The 22,507-nt window shown below is 38.0% G+C and overlaps 1 protein-coding gene across 14 annotated transcripts in view; it reads right to left on the bottom strand.

The window, feature by feature from the left end:
* Positions 1-22,507, bottom strand: part of PMS1 (PMS1 homolog 1, mismatch repair system component) — a 90,456-nt gene that overhangs the window by 66,997 nt on the left and 952 nt on the right. For 5 of the 14 annotated variants that reach the window (XM_047720555.1, XM_047720570.1, XM_047720569.1 and 2 more), the window contains exons 2-4: positions 22,377-22,478; positions 16,857-17,008; positions 3,353-3,535 (exon numbers count right to left, since the gene is read on the bottom strand). In XM_047720555.1, coding sequence (XP_047576511.1) covers positions 3,353-3,535; positions 16,857-17,008; positions 22,377-22,478 — 437 coding nt within the window. The other 9 variants (XM_047720561.1, XM_047720558.1, XM_047720564.1 and 6 more) reach the window with 6 other exon arrangements.

Here is a 22,507-nt window from a genome sequence, read left to right as displayed (position 1 = left end):
TCCTCTCTCTCTGCCTGCCTCTCTGCCTGCTTGTGATCTCTCTCTGTCAAATAAATAAATAAAATCTTTAAAAAAAAAAAAAATAAAACAAAAGACAAAATGATAAACTTGGATATCAACTGGGCTTAAGTAGTCAAATAAAGAAACAAAATAGAGTACCACTGGACAGAGAACTGCAAAACTGCCATTTAAAATCAGAACTACAGTAAAGATTTGGATAAGTCATATGGCTCATTACCATGTATTTTAAAAAGACTAAGTATAGTGCTGCCACCTAGTAGACAAAGCTGATAATAACCAATTTCAGTTCTGATAGGTTACATACATCTTATAGAAAATACAGAAATGACTTTTTGTTTATTCATTTGTGGGTCCCCCCCCCTTAAATTCCACCTCTGAATAAAAGGAGATACTGGTTTCCAATGATATGGACTGAATAAGTCATGGGACCTAAGAGGCACAGCATAGAAGAATGTAATCAACAATGTAATAGTGATATATCAAGACAAGTTAGCTACAGTTGTAGCGAAGACAGCATAATGTATAAACTTGTCAAATCACTACGTTGTGTAACTGAAACTAGTGTGTCAACTACACTAAAATTAACAAATTAATTTCTGAAAACCCAGAAATGCTTAATTTTACATTATTTAACAATACTTTGCCAAAATATACCTTAAAGACTACCAAGATCAGAGGTGCCTGGGTGGCTCAGACAGTTAAGCGTCTGCCTCTAGCTCAGGTCATGATCCCATGGTCCTGGGATCAAGTCCCACATCAGGCTCCCCGCTGAGCAGGGAGCCTCCTTCTCCCTCTCCCTCTGCCTGCTGCTCTGCCTACTTGTGTGTGCTCGCGCGCTCTCTCTCTCTCTCTCTGTTAGGTAAATTAAATCTTAAAAAAAAAGCAACAAAACAACTAAAAAGTTTGGCCAGCAGCTTAAAAAAAAAATCAAATAATTATTTTCTCAAACAAAAAAAGAAATACATGATTTCTGGGACACCTGCGTGGCTCAGTTGTTTAAGCCTTCAGGCCTTTAGCTCAAGTCATGATCCCAGAGTCCTGGGATCGAGCCCCATGTCAGCCTCTCTGCTCAGCAAGAAGACTGCTTCTACCTGCCACTCTGCCTGCTTATACTTTCTCCCTCTCTTTCCCTCTCTGTCAAGTAAATAAATAAAATCTTAAAAAAAATAAATTATATGATTTCTAAAATAGCTACCAGGAGCTCAAACAATAGTATGTGCTAGTGCTGGGAGTTTCAGAGGCTCCCAGTATAAATCTGAACCCACTTAAAAAACACACTTTCTGCAAGATGCCAGGGCTGTAGGTTCCCAGATATGGTCTCTAGGGAGAAAGATGGGCAATGCCCAGTGAGCTGTACCCTCTACTAGCTCTTCCCTAAAATCTATTTGGAGACTCGGTGAACTCTAAATAAAGCAAGTGCTGGGACAGATAGGTTAGCACAGAAAGCAAGGGGTATGCAAAATTTTGAATAGAGGTTTTAAGCAGAATGCATTTAAGGACAAGGCTTTTCCTTCTTTAGCAATGTCTGAACATCTGGATTCTTCTTTTTATTTATTTATTTGAGAGAGAGAAAGAGCGTGTGTATGCGAGTGGGGGGCAGGGGTGAGGGGAGGGAGAGAAAATCTGAAGCAGACTCCAGGCTCAGCACCAAGCCCAACAAACACTGGGATCCATATCACAACAGCGAGATTACAATCGGAGCCAAAATTAAGAGTCAGACGCTTAACCAACTGAGCCGCCCATGGGCCGCTGGACGTCTGGATTCTAACACACAAGGGCCCCTCGTCTACCTCTGTAGTAGAATATCAAACTCTCCCACTTTAAAGACCACCTCCTTCCCCAACCACAATTTTTCTTCGTTACTTCGGCATCACCTTACAGAGCTCCAAAAGACAAAAGTGAATATTGAGCAGGGGTTCTTTTCACAAAAAAACGGAGAAGACCTATACCATGCCAGCACTTTAAGAGCAGAATGAATGAGGGAAGACCACAGTAAGCATGGAGATTATATGACTGCTGTGAGAATGGATGAAAAGTAACAGTATCTCGTGGACATGCTACTTTTCTGAAACAGTAAAGTTCTATCATTTGATTGTACCTGAGCATTCTCACCCAAGTAGAGATGGCCAGCAGAGCACAAATGCAGGGATACACAGCCAGTGGACACACACAGGACACAGAGACTATCACACTATAAAACACAGTCCAGTACACAGAATAATATAGTACAACACAAAGAAACTAGTACAGAGCAGTGTGATCAAACACTACTAGATCAAGGTTCTAGACAGACTTTGACACAAACTAGTTATGAAATCCAATGCAGAGGCAGTGAAATATAATTGGTACTATGCAAAAAAGTTGGTCAGACTCTGAACTGAGGGGTTTATAAACACTGAAAGCACCTAACCAGGGTCAGGAGAGCAAAGTTCTGGAACCCAATCCGCCTCTGACCAGCTAGGGTTTAGAACAAGTCAAGTTAAGGGGCACCTGGGAGGCTCAGTTGGTTAAGCAGCTGCCTTCGGCTCAGGTCATGATGCCAGGGTCCTGGGCTTGAGCCCCACATCAGCCTCCCTGTTCCGTGAGGAGGAACTTGCTTCTCCCTCTCCCTCTGCCTGCTGCTCCCTCTGCTTGTATTCTCTCTCTCTCTGTCAAATAAAAAAAAAATCTTAAAAGATTTTATTTATTTATTTGACAGAGAGAGTGATCACAAATAGGCAGAGAAGCAGGAGAGGATCGGGGCGGCTGGGAGCAGGCTCCCTGCTGAGTAGACAGCAGCCCGACACGGGCCTCAATCCCAGGACCCTGAGATCATGACCCGAGCTGAAGGCAGAGGCTTAACCCACTGAGCCACCCAGGAGTACCAAATCTTTAAAGAAAAAAAAAAAAAGTGGAACATAATGAATAGCATGGAGGACATTAGAAGGAAGGGAAAAATGAAGCAGGGGAAACAGGAAGGGGAGAAGAACCATGAGACTATGGACTCCGAGAAACAAACCGACGGTTTTAGAGGGGAGCGGTGTAGGGGAATGGGTGAGCCCAGGGATGGGTGCCATCCTTAGATGGCACGTATCGCATGGATCACTGGGTGTTATACGCAAACACTGAATCATGGAACACTACATCAAAAACTAATGATGTACTGTATGTGACTAACATAACACAATAAAAAAAAATGGAAAAAAAAGGATTAAATGATAAATTTTGTTATATATATTCTACCACAATAAAAATCGTCCATACTTTTTGCCAAAAACTCCATTCATTTTCTCTTAATGCTATCACTCTGTGATTATGAAATCACTAGAGAGGTCAATATATATTACCTTACCTCAGCTACACAACAAATTGATCCCAAGGCTTCTCCACGAAAACCATAAGTTGTCAAATTTTCCAGATCTTCATGACTATTTATTTTTGAAGTATAGTATTTCACTGCCATTACAGGTGCATCAATGGCCTTGATACCCTCACCATTGTCTCGTACCTCAATTTTATCAAATCCATAGTTCTCCTACAAAAAGAGAATATTTTTAGTATATAAAGATAGTCAACTGTTACCCACTAGAAACAGAAAGAAACACAAGAGAAACAATTGTGTCATTTATTTTTTTATGGAAACTTAATATTTAAGAAAGTAAGAGTTCAAATTCTTAACTCTATTAATTCCTAACTATGATACAATGGACAAGTCCCTTGTTTTCCCTGGTCTCAGATTCAACTGTAAAAGAAGGTCAGTCTAATCTTTAAGGCTCCTTGGAATTGTTTCAGCATCATGGATACTTGTGCTTAAATTCACATTTAAACTTGACTAAGAAAATTCTACTAAATTATACTTTTGCATATATAATCTCTCAAAAAAACAGAATACTATCACCATCAGCAGCTGGTTCTACCCACTAAGAGTCCAGCAATTAACATTATACATCCTGACTTTAATACTTTCTCCCTTTAATAACTTATTGCTTTCCTAAGAATTTTAAATATTTACCACATAATGACTTTCTAAAGTTCTTTTTGCAAACAGAGAACAGAAAGATGCAAATACACTAATTTGGCAATCTCTGTGAGGTCTTCACTTGAAAAATGAGGGCAAAAAACCCCCAAACTCAACTCATAGTCTAGTTTTCCTAGTCTAATACTAGTATGCATACACACACAAAACATTATCTAAATTCCTATAGAGATCTTCCTATAATTACAATGACTTTATTTAAAAATAATAACCAACAAAAACCTAAATTTATATAATTCTGTGTGTCAGTACTTTTTAGGTCAATTAGATATGCAAGATATTGAAGTCTTATTGAAATCTTAAGATTTAGTTCCTCATCTCTCTCTCTCTCAATCAAAAATTAACATCCTGGAAACATTCTGGCAACTTCATTTTTTTTTTTTTTAAGATTTTATTTATTTATTTATTTAAGATTTTTATTTATTTATTTATTTATTTATTTGACAGACAGCGATCACAAGTAGACAGAGAGGCAGGCAGAGAGAGAGGAGGAAGCAGGCTCTCTGCTGAGCAGAGAGTCTGATGTGGGGCTCGATCCCAGGACCCTGAGATCATGACCTGAGCCGAAGGCAGAGGCTTTAAGCCACTGAGCCACCCAGGTGCCCCTGGCAGCTTCATTTTATATAAAAATCATTAACTACAGAAACACAAATCTTGCAATACAAATAAGAACTCCAGGCATCTGAGTAAAATAACACAAAGATCTGTTTAAAATTTTAAATTATATCAACTGTAGTTAATTATGAAAATATTTCTAGTCAGGACAATTATTATTATACGTAATCATAATAAAATAGGTCTTACTGTATAAAGCAAAATAATATAGTTTAAAACTCTACAAAACAGAAACTGATAAATATCAAGACACTAAAATATAAAGTCAGATAAAAATGTGTACTTTTCTAAGAGGAGTTCCATTGGCTTTCTAACAATAGTTTTAAAAACATGTTTTTCTTTCAGAGAGCTTTAAGAATGTCTGTCTGCCTAAGTAAGATTCATAAGTGAAATTTACCAAATATAAGTATCTAATCCTACTTATTATCAATTGTATTCTAATCAGGCTGTACTATAGGAAATGCCTTAAAAAAAAAAGCTGCCTTTCTTTGGGTTTAATGAATTTCCATGTTTATAGAGCTTACAATACAGTTGACCATGGAATGTAGGGATTAGGGGTACTGACTCCCACATCATCAAAAATCCGCATATAACTTTTGACTCCTCAAAAACCAAACAGCCTACTATTTTTTAAAAACTGTAATTCCAGTGTAGTTAACATAGTGTTATTAGTTTCGGGTGTATAATATAGTGATTCAACAGTTGCATATATTACTCAACGCTCAACTCAATTGAGAGTAGTGTACTCTCAATCCCACTCACCCATTTCACCCTCCCCACAGTCACCTCCCCTCTAGTAATCATCTGTTTTCTGTAGTAAAGAGTCCGTTTCTTGGTTTGTCTTTTTTCCTTCGCTCATTTGTTTTGTCTCCAAAATTCCACATATGAATAAAATCATATGGTATTTATCTTTCCTTGATTTATTTCACTTAACATTATACTCTCTAGCTCCACCCATGTTGTTGCAAATGGCAAGATTTCACTTTTTATGGTTGAATAATATTCCATTGCATATATCCACCACTTCTTGATCCATTCATCTATAAATGCACACCTGTGCTTCCATAATTTGGCTATTTTAAGTAATGATGCTATAAACATAGGAGTGCATGTAGCCCTTTGAATTAGTGTTTTTGTATTCTTTGGGTAAATACCCAGTACTGTGATAATTACAGGATAGTTTTAACTTTTTTTGATGAACCTATATACTGGTTTCCATGGTGACTGTAGTTTGCATTTCCACCAGCACTGCGAGAGGGTTCCTTTTTTTTCCACATCCTTTCCAATACCTTTTGCTTCTTATTTTTTAGATTTTGGCCATTCTGACAGGTGTGAGGTGATATGTCATTACAGTTTTGATTTTCCTTTTTCTGATGATGAGTGATGTAAACATCTTTTCAGGTCTCTGTTGGCCATCTTGATATCTTCTCTGGAAAAATGTCTGTGCATCTCCTCTGCCCATTTTTTAACCAGATTATTTGGGTCTTGTGGTGTTGAGTTGTAACAGTTCTTTATATATTTTGGATACTGTTTACTGGAAATGTCATTTGAAAAGATCTTTTCCCATATGGTATGTTGTCTTTTATTGTTTCCTTTGCTTTTTTTGGTGATGTAGTCCTAATAGTAGTCCCAATTATGGTGATTTAATCCCAACAGTTTATTCTTGCTATATTTCCCTTGTCTCAGGAGACATTATCCAGAAAAAATGTTAATATTGTTACGGCTGAAGTCAAATTACTGCCTGTGTGAGCTTCTAGGATTTTATGGTTTCAGGTCTCACATTTAGGTCCTTAATCTATATAGAGTTTATTTTTGTGTATGGTGTAAGAAAGTTGGTCTAGTTTTATTCTTTTCTAGTTTCCCCAACACCCATTGTTGAAGAGACTGTCTTTTTCCCATTGCATGTTCTTGACTCCATTGTGGAAGATTAACTGACCATGTAATTGTGGATTTACTGCTGAGTTTTCTATTCTGTTTTTTCATGTGTCTATTTTTGTGCCAATATCATACTGTTTTAATTATTATTTTTTTATTATTAACATATATTATTTGTTTCAGGGTTACAGGTCTGTGATTCATTAGTCTCACACAATATACAGTGCTCAGCACAACACATACCCTTCTCAATACGGCTTTGATTACTACAGCTTTCTAAGTCTGGAATTGTGATACTTTTGTTTTTTTCTTTTTCAAGACTGTTTTGTCTATTTGTGGTCTTTAGTGGTTCCATACAAATGTTAGGATTGTTTGTTCTAGTTCTGTGAAAAATTCTATTGGTATTTTGATATGGACTGTATTGTGTAAATTGCTTTGGGTACAATTTAACAATATTCGTTCTCCCAGCCAATAAGTATGGAAGGTCTTTCCATTTCTTTGTATTGTCTTCAGTTTCTTTCATCAGTGTTATAAGTTTTCAGAGTAGAGGTCTTTCACCTCCTTGGTTAAATTTATTCCTAAGTACTTTATTATTTTTGGTGCAGTTGTAAAAGGGATTGTTTTCTTAATTTCTTTCTACTGCTTCATTATTAGTATATGGAAATGCAACAGATTTCTGTATGTTGTTTAATGTGTGACTTTACTAAATTTGCTTATCAGTCCTGGTAATTTTTTTGTGAAGTCTTTAGAGTTTTCTACATACATTATCTGCAAAAAGTGAAAGTTTTACTTCTTCCTTACCAACCTGGATGCCTTTTACTCCTTTTTGTTGTTCGGCTGCTATGGCTTGGACTTCCTGGAAGTAGGCTGAATAAAAGTAGTGGGAGTAGACATCCTTGTCTTGTTCCTTACGTTAAGGGAAAAACTGTTTTTCACCACTGAGTATGATGGCAGCTGTGGGTTTTTCAAATATGGCCTTTATTATGTTGCAGTATGCTCCCTCTAAATTACGTTGTTGAGGGTTCTTATCATGAATGGATGTTGTTCTTTGCCCAGTGCTTTTTCTGCATCTATTAAAATAAATAAGATTTTTATCCTCTTGATGTATCACATTTATTGATTTCCAAGTACTGAAAAACCCCTGCAACCCAGGAATAAATCCCACTTGATCATGGTGAATGATTTTTTTAAATGTATTATTAGATTTGGTTTACTAAGATTTTCTTGAGGATTTTTGTATCTGTGTTCATCAGAGATGGGGGTCTGTAGTTATCTTTAATTGTGGTGTCTTTATCTGGTTTTGGCATCAGGGTAATGCTGGCCTCATTGAATGAATTTGGAAGTTTTCCTTCCTCTTCTGTTTTGTCAATAGTTCGAGAAGAATAGGTCTTAACTCTTCTTTAAATGTTTGGTAGAATTCCCCTGTGAAGCCCGCTCATTTTTAATTTTTGTTTGTTGGGAATTTTTTGATTACTGATTAAATTTCATTGCTGATAATTAGTCTATTCAAATTTTCTCTATTTTTCCTGTTTCACTTTCCATTAGTTCATATGTTTCTAAGAATTTATCCATTTCTTCTAGGTTGTCCAATTTGTTGGCATAAAATTTTTCATAATATTCTGACAATCCTTTGTTTTTCTATGATATTGGTTGTTATTTCTCCTCTTTCATTTATAACTTTGACTTTTTTTTTTTTTTTGATGAATCTGACTAGCGGTTTAACAATTTTGTTGATCTTTTCTAAAAACCACCTCCTACTTTCATTGATTGTTCTATTACATTTTTTTAGTTTCTGTATCATTTATTTCTGCTCTAGTCTTTATTATTTCCTTCCTTCTGCTGGTTTTGGATTTGTTTGTTCTTTTTCTAGGTCCTTCATTATAAGGTTAGGTTATTTGAGATTTTTCTTACTTCTTGAGGTAGTCCTGTATTGCTATAAACTTCCCTCATAGACTCACTTTTGCTTCATCCCAAAGATTTTGAAGCATTACATTCTCATTTTCTTTTGTCTCTCTCTCACTCTCTTTTTTATTTCTTCTTTGAGTTCTTGGCTGACCCATTCATTCTTTGGTAGCATATTATTTAACCTCCATGTAGCTGTACTCTTTCCAGATTGTTTCTTGTGGTTGTTATCTAGTTTCATTGCATTATGGTCAGAAAAGATGCATAGTATATGACTAATCTTTTTGAATTTATTGAGACTTATTCTGTGGCCTAATATGTGATCTATTCTGGAGAATGTTCCATGTGTACTTGAAAAGAATGTGTATTCAGTTTTAGGATGGAATGTTCTGCATATATCTATTAAATCCATCTGGTCCAAAGTGTCATTCAAAGCCACTCTTTCCTTGTAGATTACCTGTCCATTGATATAAAGTGGGGTGTTTTAAGTACCCTACTATTATTGTGTAACTGTTTATTTGTTCCTTTCTGCTTATTAAGTTGTTTTATGCATTTGGGTGTTCCCATATTGAGTGCATAAATATTTAAATTGTTATGTCTTCTTGTTGGATTCTTCCCTTAGGAGTCTACAGTGTCCTTAGCCTCTTGTTACTATCTTTGTTTTAAAGTCTGTTTTGTCTGGGGTGTCTGAGTGGCTCAGTCGGATAAGCATTTGTCTTTGGCTCAGGTCGTGATCTCACCATCCTGGGATCCAGCCCCATGCAGGGTACAGGGAGCCTGCTTCTCCCTCTCCCTCTGCCTGCTGTTCCCCCTTTCTCTCTAATAAAAAGAAATAAAATCTTTTAAAAAAAAATGAAATCTATTTTGTCCAATATAAGCATTACAACCCCAGCTTTCTCTTGACATACATTTGTATGAAAAATGTTTCTCCACTCCCCATTTTCACTCAACAGGTGTTTTTAGGTCTGAAACGAGTCCCATAGGCAGCATATGGATGCGTCTTGGTTTATTATCCATTCCATCACCTTATGTCTTTCGATTGGAACATTTAGTCCATTTACATTCAAAATAATTATTGATATGTATTTATTACCATTTTCGTAGTTGTTTTTGTAGCTCTTCTCTGATCCTTTCTTTTCTTGCTCTCTTTCAAGGTATGTTGGCTTTCTTTAATGATATACTGGGGTTCCTTTCTCTTTGTTTTTTGCATATCTACTTTTAGTTTTTGATTTGTAGTTACCATTTGGTCTGTACATAACATTTTCTGCATATAGCAATCTATATCAAGTGGATGGTCATTAAGTTTGAACCCATTCTTTACTTCTCTCCCCTAATGTTAGAGATACATCATATCATATTTAATATCCTTTCGTGAAACCCTTGACTGATTTTTATAGAATACTTTTTAAATTGCTTTAGTGCTTCCTACTTTTTTTGTTTCTACTTACTGTCTTTACTTTCCACTCAAAGAGTCCCCTTTAACATTTCTTGAAGTGGTGGTTTAGTGGTCATGAATTACTTTAACTTTTGTCTGGGAAACTCTTAATCTCTCCTATTCTGAATGACTGCCTTGATGGATCCAGTATCCTTGGCTACCAGTCTTTTCCTTTCAGCACTTAGAATATATCATGCCACTCCCTTCTGGCCTGCAAAGTTTCTGCTGAAAAATCCACTGATAGGCTTATGGGGGTTTCCTTTGTATGTAAATGTCCTCTTCTCTTGCTGCTTTTAAGATTCCCTCTTTATCACTACTTTTTGCTATTTTATTATGTGGCTTGGTGTGTGCTTCCTTGGGTTGACTTTGTTGGGGGCCTTCTGTGCCTTCTGAATCTGGATCTCTATTTCCTTCCTCAGATTAGGGACATTTTCAGCTATCATTTCTTTTTTTTTTTTTTAAAGATTTTATTTATTTATTTGACAGACAGAGATCACAAGTAGGCAAAGAGGCAGGCAGAGAGAGAGAGGAGGAAATAGGCTCCCTGCTGAGCAGAGAGCCCGATGCGGGGCTCAATCCCAGGACCCTGGGATCATGACCCAAGCTGAAGGCAGAGGCTTCAACCCACAGAGCCACCCAGGCAGCCCATCAGCTATTATTTTTTCAAATAAAATTTCCCCCCTTCTCTCTCTTCTTCGTCTTTTGGGATCCCTATAATTCGAATGTTACTATGATTGATGGAGTAGCTGAGTTCACTAAATCTTTTCTCATTCTGTATAGTTTTTTTTTCTCTCACCTGTTCAGTTTGATTACTTTCCATTACTTTGTGTTCCAGTTTGCTAATCTGCTCCTCTGCATCCTCTACCCTACTTTTCCATCTAGTGTTTTTTTAATTTCATTTATTGGGTTCTTCATCCATGGTTCTTTTTTACCTCTTTGTTAAGGATGTCAATGATGTCCTCCATTATTTTCTCAAGTCCAGTGAGTACATTTATGGTCATTACTTTAAATTCTCTATCAGGCGTATTACTTCTGTTTTTCTTAGGTTTCATACTGTGGTTGGCCCTGTTCTCTTGTTTGGGAAATATATCTTCTGTCTCTGCATTGTGTCTAATTCTCTGTTTCTGTGTGTTAGGCATGTCATCTCTATCTCCTGCTGTTTAAAGTAATGGCCTTGTGAAGAAGTCCTATAGTGTCCTGTACGATAGTGTCCCCTGTTCACCAGAACCTGACACTTCAGGGGGTGCCCTGCTGTTGAGTCCTGGCCACTTTTTCCTTTGCTGCAGCACTCTGCAGAGACTCTCGCTTTCTAGTGTGAGCAGTGTTTGGTCCCCAGCTGAGGTCAGGTGTGCAGTTTTAACAAAATGAGTGCTGGTCTGCAGCAAAATGAGACCTGCTGCCACTGCTGGACTGGGTACTGCGAAGTGCATGGGTTGGGAGATGCAGTGTTAGGAAGGTCTGCACTGGTCTTCTAGGGGACTTGAAATGGGGGGACTGAGGCATATGTAACCAGGAAGGGTGGATCTGCTCAAGTGTAGTGTTGGGGAAGTGAGGAGAGCTTGGTGCAAGCAAGTTAGGTAGTGTCAGTGCTATGGTGGTTCTCACAGGTGGCCATGTGTTTATTATGCTGGGGGACGGGGCATGAGAGAAAAATGGTGTCTGCCCACTCCTTTGTTCCTAAAGAGTCCCTCAGTGACCCCTGTCCTCTGGGACATGCTCTGAAATGAGTAAACCACTGTCCCACCCATTTTCAAACTGCTGCTTCTAAGCTGTAACTCCGAGGGCTGTTTGTTGTGCTCTCTTTAAGTGCAGGGATTCATCTTCCTCTTGCTCTCTAGGCTCTCCCAGAATGGAGCCTGCTGATTTTAAAAAATCCGGGCCTTCCCTCAAAAAAATTGAAAAATCCAGAACACACCAGCTGTCTCTACACCTTAAAGAACTGGAGAATCAACAACAAATCAAACCAACTCCACACATAAGAAGGGAAATAATCAAGATTAGAGCTGAGATCAATGAGGTAGAAACCAGAGATACAGTAGAACGTATCAATGAAACTAGAAGCTGGTTTTTTGAAAGAATCAATAAGATTGATAAACCACTGGCCACACTAATCCAAAAGAAAAGAGAGAAAGCCCAAATTCATAAAATTATGAATGAAAAAGGAGAGATCACAACTAACACCAAGGAAGTAGAAACAATCATCAGAAGTTTTTATCAACAGTTATACGACAATAAGTGAAGCAACCTAGATGAAATGGATGCATTCCTGGAAAACTATAAACTCCCAAAATTGAACCAGGAAGAAATTGACAACCTGAATAGAACGATATCTGGTAACGAGATTGCAGCAGTGATCAAAAACCTCCCAAAAAACAAGAGCCCAGGATCTGATGGATTCCCTGGGGAATTCTACCAAACTTTCAAAGAAAAAATAACACCTATTCTCCTGAAGCTGTTTCAAAAAATTGAAGCAGAAGGAAAACTTCCAGACTCTTTCTATGAAGCCAGCATTACCCTGATCCCCAAACCAGGCAAAGACCCTACCAAAAAGGAGAATTTCAGACCAATATCACTGATGAATATGGATGCTAAGATTCTCAACAAGATCCTAGCAAACAGGATCCAACAGCACATTAAAAAGATTATCCACCATGACCAGGTGGGATTCATTCCTGGGCTACAAGGATGGTTCAATATTCGCAAATCAATCAACGTGATAGAACAAATTAATAAGAGAAGAGAGAAGAACCACATGGTCCTCTCAATTGATGCAGAAAAAGCATTTGACAAAATCCAGCATCCGTTCCTTATTAAAACGCTTCAAAGTATAGGGATAGAGGGAACATTCCTGAACCTCATAAAATCTATCTATGAAAGACCCACAGCAAATATCATCCTCAATGGGAAAAAGCTTGCAGCCTTCCCGCTGAGATCAGGAACACGACAAGGATGCCCACTCTCACCACTCCTGTTCAACATAGTATTAGAAGTCCTAGCAACAGCAATCAGACAACAAAGAGAAATAAAAGGTATCCAAATTGGCAATGAAGAAGTCAAACTCTCTTTTCGCAGATGACATGATTCTTTATATGGAAAACCCAAAAGACTCCACTCCCAAACTACTAGAATTCATACAGCAATTCAGTAACGTGGCAGGATACAAAGTCAATGTACAGAAATCAGTGGCTTTCTTATACACTAACAATGAAAATACAGAAAGGGAAATTAGAGAATCAATTCCATTTACTATAGCACCAAGAACCATAAGATACCTGGGAATAAGCCTAACCAAAGAGGTAAAGGATCTGTACTCGAGGAACTACAGAACACTCATGAAAGAAATTGAAGAAGACACAAGAAGATGGAAGACCATTCCATGCTCTTGGATCGGAAGAATAAACATTGTTAAAATGTCTATACTGCCTAGAACCATCTATACTTTTAATGCCATTCCGATCAAAATTCCACCTGTAGTTTTTTTTAAAGATTTTATTTATCTATTTGACAGAGAGAAATCACAGGTAGGCAGAGAGGCAGGCAGAGAGAGAGGAGGAAGCAGGCTCCCTGCTGAGCAGAAAGCCCGATGTGGGGTTTGAACCCAGGACCTGGGATCACGACCTGAGCCGAAGGCAGCGGCTTAACCCACTGAGCCACCCAGGCGCCCCTCACCTATATTTTTTAAAGAGCTGGAGCAAATAATCCAGAAATTTGTATGGAACCAGAGGAGACCCCGAATCGCTAAGGAAATGTTGAAAAACAAAAATAAAACTGGGGGCATCACATTACCTGATTTCAAGCTTTACTACAAAGCTGTGGTCACCAAGACAGCATGATACTGGCATAAAAACAGACACATAGACCAGTGGAACAGAGTAGAGAGCCCAGATATGGACCCTCAACTCTATGGTCAAATAATCTGCGACAAAACAGGAAAAAATATACAGTGGAAAAAAGACAGTCTCTTCAATAAATGGTGCTGGGAAAACTGGACAGCTCTATGTAGAAGAATGAAACTTGACCATTCTCTTACACCGTACACAAAAATAAACTCAAAATGGATAAAAGACCTCAATGTGAGACAAGAATCCATCAGAATCCTAAAGGAGAACATAGGCAGTAATCTCTTCGATATCAGCCACAGCAACTTCTTTCAAGATATGTCTCCAAAGGCAAAGGAAACAAAAGCGAAAATAAACTTTTGGGACTTCATCAAGATCAAAAGCTTCTGTATAGCAAAGGAAACAGTCAACAAAACGAAGAGGCAACCCACGGAATGGGAGAAGATATTTGCAAATGACAGTACAGACAAAAGGTTGATATATCCAGGATCTATAAAGAACTCCTCAAACTCAACACACACAAAACAGACAATCATATCAAAAAATGGGCAGAAAAGATATGAACAGGCACTTCTCCAATGAAGACATACAAATGGCTATCAGACACATGAAAAAGTGTTCATCATCACTAGCCATCAGGGAGATTCAAATTAAAACCACATTGAGATACCACCTTACACCAGTTAGAATGGCCAAAATTACCAAGACAGGAAACAACATGTGTTGGAGGGGATGTGGAGAAAGGGGAACCCTCTGACACTGTTGGTGGGAATGCAAGTTGGTGCAGCCACTTTGGAGAACACTGTGGAGATTCCTCAAGAAATTAAAAATAGAGCTTCCCTATGATCCTGCAATTGCACTACTGGGTATTTACCCCAAAGATACAGATGTAGTGAAAAGAAGGGCCATCTGTACCCCAATGTTTATAGCAGCAATGGCCACGGTTGCCAAACTGTGGAAAGAACCAAGATGCCCTTCAACGGACGAATGGATAAGGAAGATGTGGTCCATATACACTGTGGAGTATGATGCCTCCATCAGAAAGGATGAATACCCAACTTTTGTAGCAACATGGACGGGACTGGAAGAGATGATGCTGAGTGAAATAAGTCAAGCAGAGAGAGTCAAGTATCATATGGTTTCACTTATTTGTGGAGCGTAACAAATAGCATGGAGGACAAGGGGAGTTAGGAGAAGGGGAAATTGGAAGGGGAGGTGAACCATGAGAGACTATGGACTCTGAAGAACAATCTGAGGGGTTTGAAGCGGCGGGGGGTGGGAGGTTAGGGAACCAGGTGGTGGGTATTGGAGAGGGCACAGATTGCATGGAGCACTGGGTGTGGTGCAAAAACAAGGAATACTGTTACGCTGAAAAAAGAAAATAAATTTAAAAAAAAATAATAAATTCCGGGCTTTAAGACCTGCTGGTTTTAAGAATTCATGAAATTGAGCCCCTTTGGCTTCCAAAGCCAAATACAGGGATTCATCTTCCCCATGCAGGTTCCCTAGTGTGACATAGCTTCTCTCCCCTTTCCATGCCTGCTGCTTTCTCCCCTCCATGAAACACCATGGTCTGTTTCACTCCCCATTGGATCTCTGCCCTTCTTACTCTTTTCGATGTGTCCTCTTCTCTACCTTTAGTTATGGAGTTCATTCTGTCAGACTTCAGGTCTTTTCTGGGTTATTTACACTGATGTGAGTGTTATCTAGTTGTATCTCTGGGATGAGGTGAGCTTAGGATTCTCTTAGTCCACCATCTTCGAAGCCTCCTATTTATAGCCTACTATTGACTAGAAGCCTTACTAATAACACCAAAAGCCAAATAACACATATTTTGTATGTTATATGTATTATATATATTCTTACAATAAACTTTAAAAAAGAAATTTTAAAAAAGAAAATGTTATTAAGAAAATCCTAAGGAATAGAAAATATATTTACAGTACTATACTGATCAAAAAAAAAAAAAATCCATGTCAAAAATTTATACAGTTCAAACCTATGCTGTTCAAGGGCCAAATGTATATTATTCACAACAAATACAGGTTTGGTATGATACAGAATAGCAGTGAGAATTCTCAGCATCAACAAAAACTTGTTGCAAATGTAAATTCTTGGGCCCCACCTAAAATCTGAAATTCTAGAGCCCAGTAACTGTTTTAATAAACTCTCTAAAGTATTCTGATGTACCCAAATATTATTAGAACCACTAGCACAGAGCAAAGATCTTGAGTGAGTTTTAGAAACACAAAGATCTGAACAGAAATCTCAGATTCACTACTTACCAATTATAGGACTTTGGGCAAGTTCTCAGAACCTTCATTATTGTTTACCAAAAAAAAAAAAAAAGGTATAGTAGTAGAGAAATCCCAGGGTTTTTATAAGGAGCAACTGCAACTACATATACATCCATATACATGCATTCTATATATAAGCTATCTCTGTGTATATATATAGAAAAAGTAAGTCTCTTTACTACAAACATTTTTATCGCTATTATTTCTAATGTTGTAATACTAAATGCAAATATATGATAATTAGAAGATCACAAAAAAAGTATTCCTCTATTTACTCAATTTATTCATCATTTATTTACCATGCACTGGCCACGTATGGAGGACACAAAAATGAAAAAAATATAGACCTCACTTCTACAAACTAGTTTGTAATAATGGAGGTAGATACGCCAACTAATTGTAACAAACCATAAAAAGTGTCATAAGTCATATTAATTCAAACAATTTAATATATAGCATTTAAGATCTTTTAATATGAAAACTATGACACAATAAGGGCTTTAGTTTTGAAATCAGATTAGGTGGAAAAGATAAAATGCAGATGAGTATAAAATAAATAAATATGAATAACCAACAATAATTAGTAGAAAATATGGACAAATTAGATTCACATTTTAGGTGATGGGAGTCCTAAAGAATAAGTTTTGTTTCAGAATTTACTTTAGTGTTATTGCAGTATCGATTTAAATTAAAACTTATTTTTAAGAATTTCCTCTTAAACAAGACAAAAAAAATGCAACATCCTCAAAATAATTTATTAGTACAAAAAAAAGAAAAGAAAGGTAATCGCTGTAAGGAGAAATCATCTGCCCAGCCCTTCTTTTCTTTAAAGTATTTGGTTTCTCAGGGACACTCACCAGTTTAACATCTATGCTTGTGGCACCTGCATCCAAGGAGTTTTCAATGAGCTCTTTTACCACACTGACCACTGAAGTGATTATTTGAGAACTTGAAAGGAGGCGCACTGTTGCTGCAGGCAACTGTTTCATTCTAGCTTTTAGTAGAGTAGCTAAAGATAAAATGCAAGTAAGTTGTAAACATAAAAATTGTTAAACATTTCTAACTAACAGATCTGATAGCAACAACAATAATTAATTGCAGCTCACATTTACTGAACTTCCCACTATGCCAGGCTCTATTGTAAGCCCACACAGTATTAAACACTTTATTTATTACACTATTTTTTAAAATAGGTGGCATTATCACCCCCACTTTATAAGACCGGGGCACAGAGAGGTTAGTGGTAAATCCATACAGTAGTAATTAAAGAACAGTAAGAAAAATTGTGCTATAAAGAGTACAATATCTGATCTACCAGGGTAGGAATGACCAGGTGGTATTCTCCCTTTGGAATGTGGATAATGTTAGTCTTAAGCCTTAATGGCAATCTCAAAAATCATTAGTCATCTATATGTTTTGGTGAATTACAATGTCTTTTTCAAATATTAAGTTTTATTGGAGTTAGGGTACTGACACCCTAGCATTACTGTTAATCTAAACTAGTCAGATATCAGACACATCAGATGGCTCTATCTACTATACTACTGTGTCTAAAACATCATTCTAATCATGTGGCTCCTCAAGATAAACTTCAAATCTCTGTGCTGGCATTCAAAGTCCTTTACATGCATTCCAAACTTACCTCCCAAAATCTCTCTGCCACTGTTTTAGTGGGGAAAAAAAAAAAAAATCCTTTGTCTGAAACTCTTTCAAACAAAGAACTAAAGGGGAAAAAAAAAAAACAAAAAAAAACCAACCTCATATGAAATCCCACATGTAAACATGCAGGGAACAGTGTTTACTTTTGCCTGAATTCTTAATTTCAGAAAAGATTTCAGAAAAATAAAAACACTAGGTTGACAACATGGAATTCCTCTGTAGATTCAAGACAAAAAAAATGGGGAAAAGGGGAACCCTAGGTACTTCTTTAATTTACCATGACTCACATGCTCACATGATTTGATCTTATGGAATCTAAATCCAAACAAAACAGCAATGCCAAAGATAAACAATATAAAAAGATACCCATTTAGGATTCTTTCTCAGACAAATTAAAACACAGAAGAGCAGAATCATGTAAAAAATAGATAAGAAATGGGAGTACAGCCACTATAATAATTACAGAGGAATTTAAGGGATGCATTTCTGGGAAGAGATCAACACACTGAGTTTGGAATGATATTAACTGATGACAGTTAATAAATATATTTTGCTTTGTACAAGGCAAACCTGATCAGCACAGTAGAAAAACATACCACACTGGAGTCGACAAAAACAGGTTTAGAGGTTCACCTTTAATACATGTAAACTGGGGGCACCTGGGTGGCTCAGTGGGTTAGGCCTCTGCCTTTGGCTTAGATCATGATCTCAGGGTCTGGGGATCGAGCCCCACATCAGGCTCTCTGCTCAGCAAGGAGCCTGCTTCCTCTTCTCTCTCTCTGCCTGACTCTCTGCCTACTTGTGATCTCTGTCTGTCAAATAAATAAAATCCTTAAAACAAAACAAAACAAAAAAACATGTAAACTGCAGCAAATCCCTCCCTCTGAAAAATCAATTCATTACCTCCATAAGCAGAGATAGGGCTTTGTAGGTTTGTTGTGAGGATCTAATAAGCAAATACATGTAAAATATTTTTAGGGGGGCCTGGGTGGTTCAGTTGGTTAAGCATCTGCCTTTGGCTCAGGTCATGATCCCAGGTCCTAGAATCAAGCCCCACATCTGGCTCTCTGCTCAGTGGGAAGCCTATTCCTCCCTCTCCCTGCTACCACCCCCCCGCTTGTGTGCTCACTCTCCCCCTCTCTCTATATGTCAAATAAGTAAGTGAAATCTTTTAAGGAAAAAAAAAAGATTAAAAAATAATCTAAAAATAAAATAAAATGTTCTGTAAATGATAAGACTATATAAAATGTACAGTTTTGTGATCTGAGATCGTTATGGAAAGAAATACTGGAAGTTTTTAATACTAGTTTTTAATTAATTAATTTAATTTAATTTAATTAACTTCTAATTAAGCTATATATTTGATTTAGTTTTAGGGTACAGTTTAAGGGAGAGTAGCTGTAAACAACTACCTTTCAATGGCTTTTTGTGGGTCTCAAGTGCTGGGAGGCTTTTCCAGTTAGGAAAAATGTGGACAGGTAGGTTGCTTTACTGTTCTACCATTCACACAAATGAGTGCTATCACAAGCAAAAGGCACCCTCAGCATGCTACCCCAGGTTCTTCAGCCTGCAAACAGGCTAAAGGTCTAAGCTGCATTGTCCAACATGGTAGCCACTAGACAAATGTGACTGCTGAGCACTTGAAATGTGGCAACTCCAAATTAAGATGTTCTAATACACTCTGGGTTTCAAACTTAATATGAAAAAATATATATAAACTTTTACTAATTTCTTACACTGACTACAAAATGAAATGATTTTCTGAATATATCAGCTTACCTCAATATATTATTTTCATTTTTTTACTTGTTTTAATGTGACTACGAGAAAATCTAAAATTATATATATGTGGTATACATTATAGTTCTATTCGACAGTGCTGTATAGGGCAGTGGTTAACAAAGCAGGCTCTGAAATCACATCACTTGCATTATATGCTAGCTCTTATGCTAATAGTTACATAATGCTAATAATTAAAGCCTAAAACTCAATCATCTAATCTATAAAAATGGAAATAATAACATCATACAGTTTTGGTGAGTAGTAAATAAGATAATGAATATAACTTTTTACAGTGTTTGGCATACACATGTTAAAGAGCCTGGGATACATGGGCTACACTGAGTTCCTCTAAACTCTTAAGAGAATAGGTTTCCTACCCCCTTCTAATCCCTACTCCCACAAAGGTTACATGGCCTGCAATCAGATGAGGGTTGAGTTGAAGAGGTCTTCTACCTTAGTTTGAGAATGCCAAGGATCTAAGAAAACACTGATCAAACTTTGGGTATAAATCTAGCATTACCTCATCTTTTACTCTTTCTGAGCAAGCTCCTTATCAACCTCAGCATTTCTGCCTCATTCTCTACAATCTGTCTTTCAAAATCTATTTTTCCCCCAAGTCCCTAATTCCATCCCAATACTGACGTCAAGGCAGACCATTATGTGAACTCTATCTTCACACATATCTTACCTCCTCCACCCCACTGTGTCCTCTGGTTTCTTAAAATATTTACACCTCTGTCCACACCCTTCTTCCCTAACTCCCAGGTCTCTGTCTCTTCTCCTAAGAACCTCCACCTAATTTCTTTAACCAGTCTGCCCTTAGGCATCTTGACCTTCAATGCAAAAACAAACAAAAAATTATTCCCTCAACCCTATTACCCCAGTGATTATCTTCTTTCTCTATGAAGCCAAACTAACCTCTAAAACTATATCCCCAACAGAGATCTCTGTCTTTCCACATTAAAATAGGCATTTCTAACAATCAGTGTCAAGGCTACCTCAAGATAATTATTTGTAAAACAGAATTTATCTTCCTGCTCCCCTCCCCCTACCCGCTACTTCACTTTGCTATTTCCCTTAATAAACACTGTTTTTTTTTTTAAGATTTTATTTATTTATTTGACAGAGAGAGATCACAAGTAGGCAGAGAGGCAGGCAAAAGAGAGGGGGAAGCAGGCTCCCCGCCGAGCAGAGAGCACAACGTGGGTCTTGATCCCAAGACCCTGAGATCATGACCTGAGCTGAAGGCAGAGGCTTAAATCACTGAGCCACCCGGGCGCCCCAATACACACTATTCTTAATTAATAAGATCAAAAACCTCAATCTTCCTTTGCTAGCAATCCCATCCTACTTGTATCTCTACTTCCTCCTAGTGCAATCCTATCTATCAACCTAGAGTCAGTTCCACAGCCACTTGTAACATGGTCCTTTCTGACCACCCGATCAGGAATGATCCTTTCCTCCCCCTACATTCCTAAAGAACTTGGTTCACATTACTTGTTGAATGTTTATCACACCCCTGTCCTGACCTGTACAACTTCTGAATACAGGCAATTATATATTATGTATTTCTAGATGCAACACGGAATAATCAGAGTACTTCACTCACAGTAATCACTTGAAGAAGACTAATCAAGGGTCACAAAAAAAAAATTTTATCAGCATTTCAACGTAAACATTAGCAAGAGTGTCCTCCTTCCTAGCAAGTCACCAGTGCCTTAATTCCTTCCCTTTATAAACTCTATTTTAACTGGCTTCCATGTCATCTCCTATCTCACCTGTATTTCCTAACCAGACTTTTTTCTGGACCTCATTTCCAAGAACCTTCTAAATATCATCATTTGGATAACTCAGAGGAAACTCACACTTAAACATGCCCCAAACTAATCTCAGATATTTCTCTATTTAACTGTTGTTGTTCTTATATTTGTTTGATAATAAAAGTAACAGCTACCATAAGCAACTTTACATATATACACATATAAAATCCCATTTTAATCTTCACAACTGCCCTATCATTCCTCTATCACAAATGAAATTTAAGTTTTATAAGATCGAAGATCACAAGACTCAAGATCACAAAACTAGTCAGTGACAGATGCACATGGGCTTATCTTGACATGTTTGACTCTAAAGGCCATGCTCAGCCAGACTCACAGGCCAGAATTAGAATCCTGAAGTCATACTAGAAATCCTCTACGCTTTCTACATCCTGCCACACAATCCTATCTATCTACTATCTATCTACTACTTAAATATTTCTCAAACTAGTCCTCTCCTCTCTACACCTATAACCTCTGCTCAGCCCCTGAACATTTCTCCTGAAGTAGGGCGTAACCACCTAATTGATAGTTTGCGTCAAATCTCAACCAATGACAGGGCTCTTTCCATATTTGAATCTCTTGAGGTTGCTCTCCTACTTCAAGTTTCAGGACGAGTTCCCACCGCTAATCAGGCAAAGTGCAAATTCCTAACACCTGGACCTCTCCCTTTCTGATCTCATCCCACTAGTCCGGAAACGCACAGGAACTCGTCACACCACACAACTTGTCTCTCTTAACGCGGTGGCACTTGCTTGTTCCTCAGCTCACAAGGCTGTCTCCACCGAGGACTTCTGATTTCCCTTCGGATTTAGTTCCGTACCATCTGCTCAGGGAAGCACTTCCTAAGTGCTCCAACCTGGATGGAGATGAGGCTGTCCTTCCTGGGTACTCCCCACAGCAGGTTCTCCTTATTTCCAACCCGACACTCATCATGGGCTCTTCCACCTCTTGTTTTGGTCTCTTCCGCCCAGCTCCGAGTTCTCTGGGGACAGAGACTTCATAGTCTCTCATAGCCCCAGCGAACCTGGGGAACCCAGCAAGGGCTCGACCACCTGCGCACCGAGTGACCCTTAGGGCCGTGAGAGGGGGCGGCTTACGTCACAAGCACGGAACCGGCGCGCATCCGGAGTCCGTCTCCGTCCACACTCGCTGGCAGGGAACCGAACACGCCTGGAAGAGACCGTCCAGCAAGGTCGCTGAAGGACCGCAAGGTGCCTAGAAAAGAAGCCGAGAGTGTGCGGCGG

The sequence above is a fragment of the Lutra lutra genome, chromosome 3 (assembly GCF_902655055.1).
Source record: "Lutra lutra chromosome 3, mLutLut1.2, whole genome shotgun sequence".
Lineage (NCBI taxonomy): Eukaryota > Metazoa > Chordata > Mammalia > Carnivora > Mustelidae > Lutra > Lutra lutra.
The sequence above is the reverse complement of the archived record's forward strand: the minus strand, read 5'-3'. Positions and strand labels throughout refer to the sequence as shown.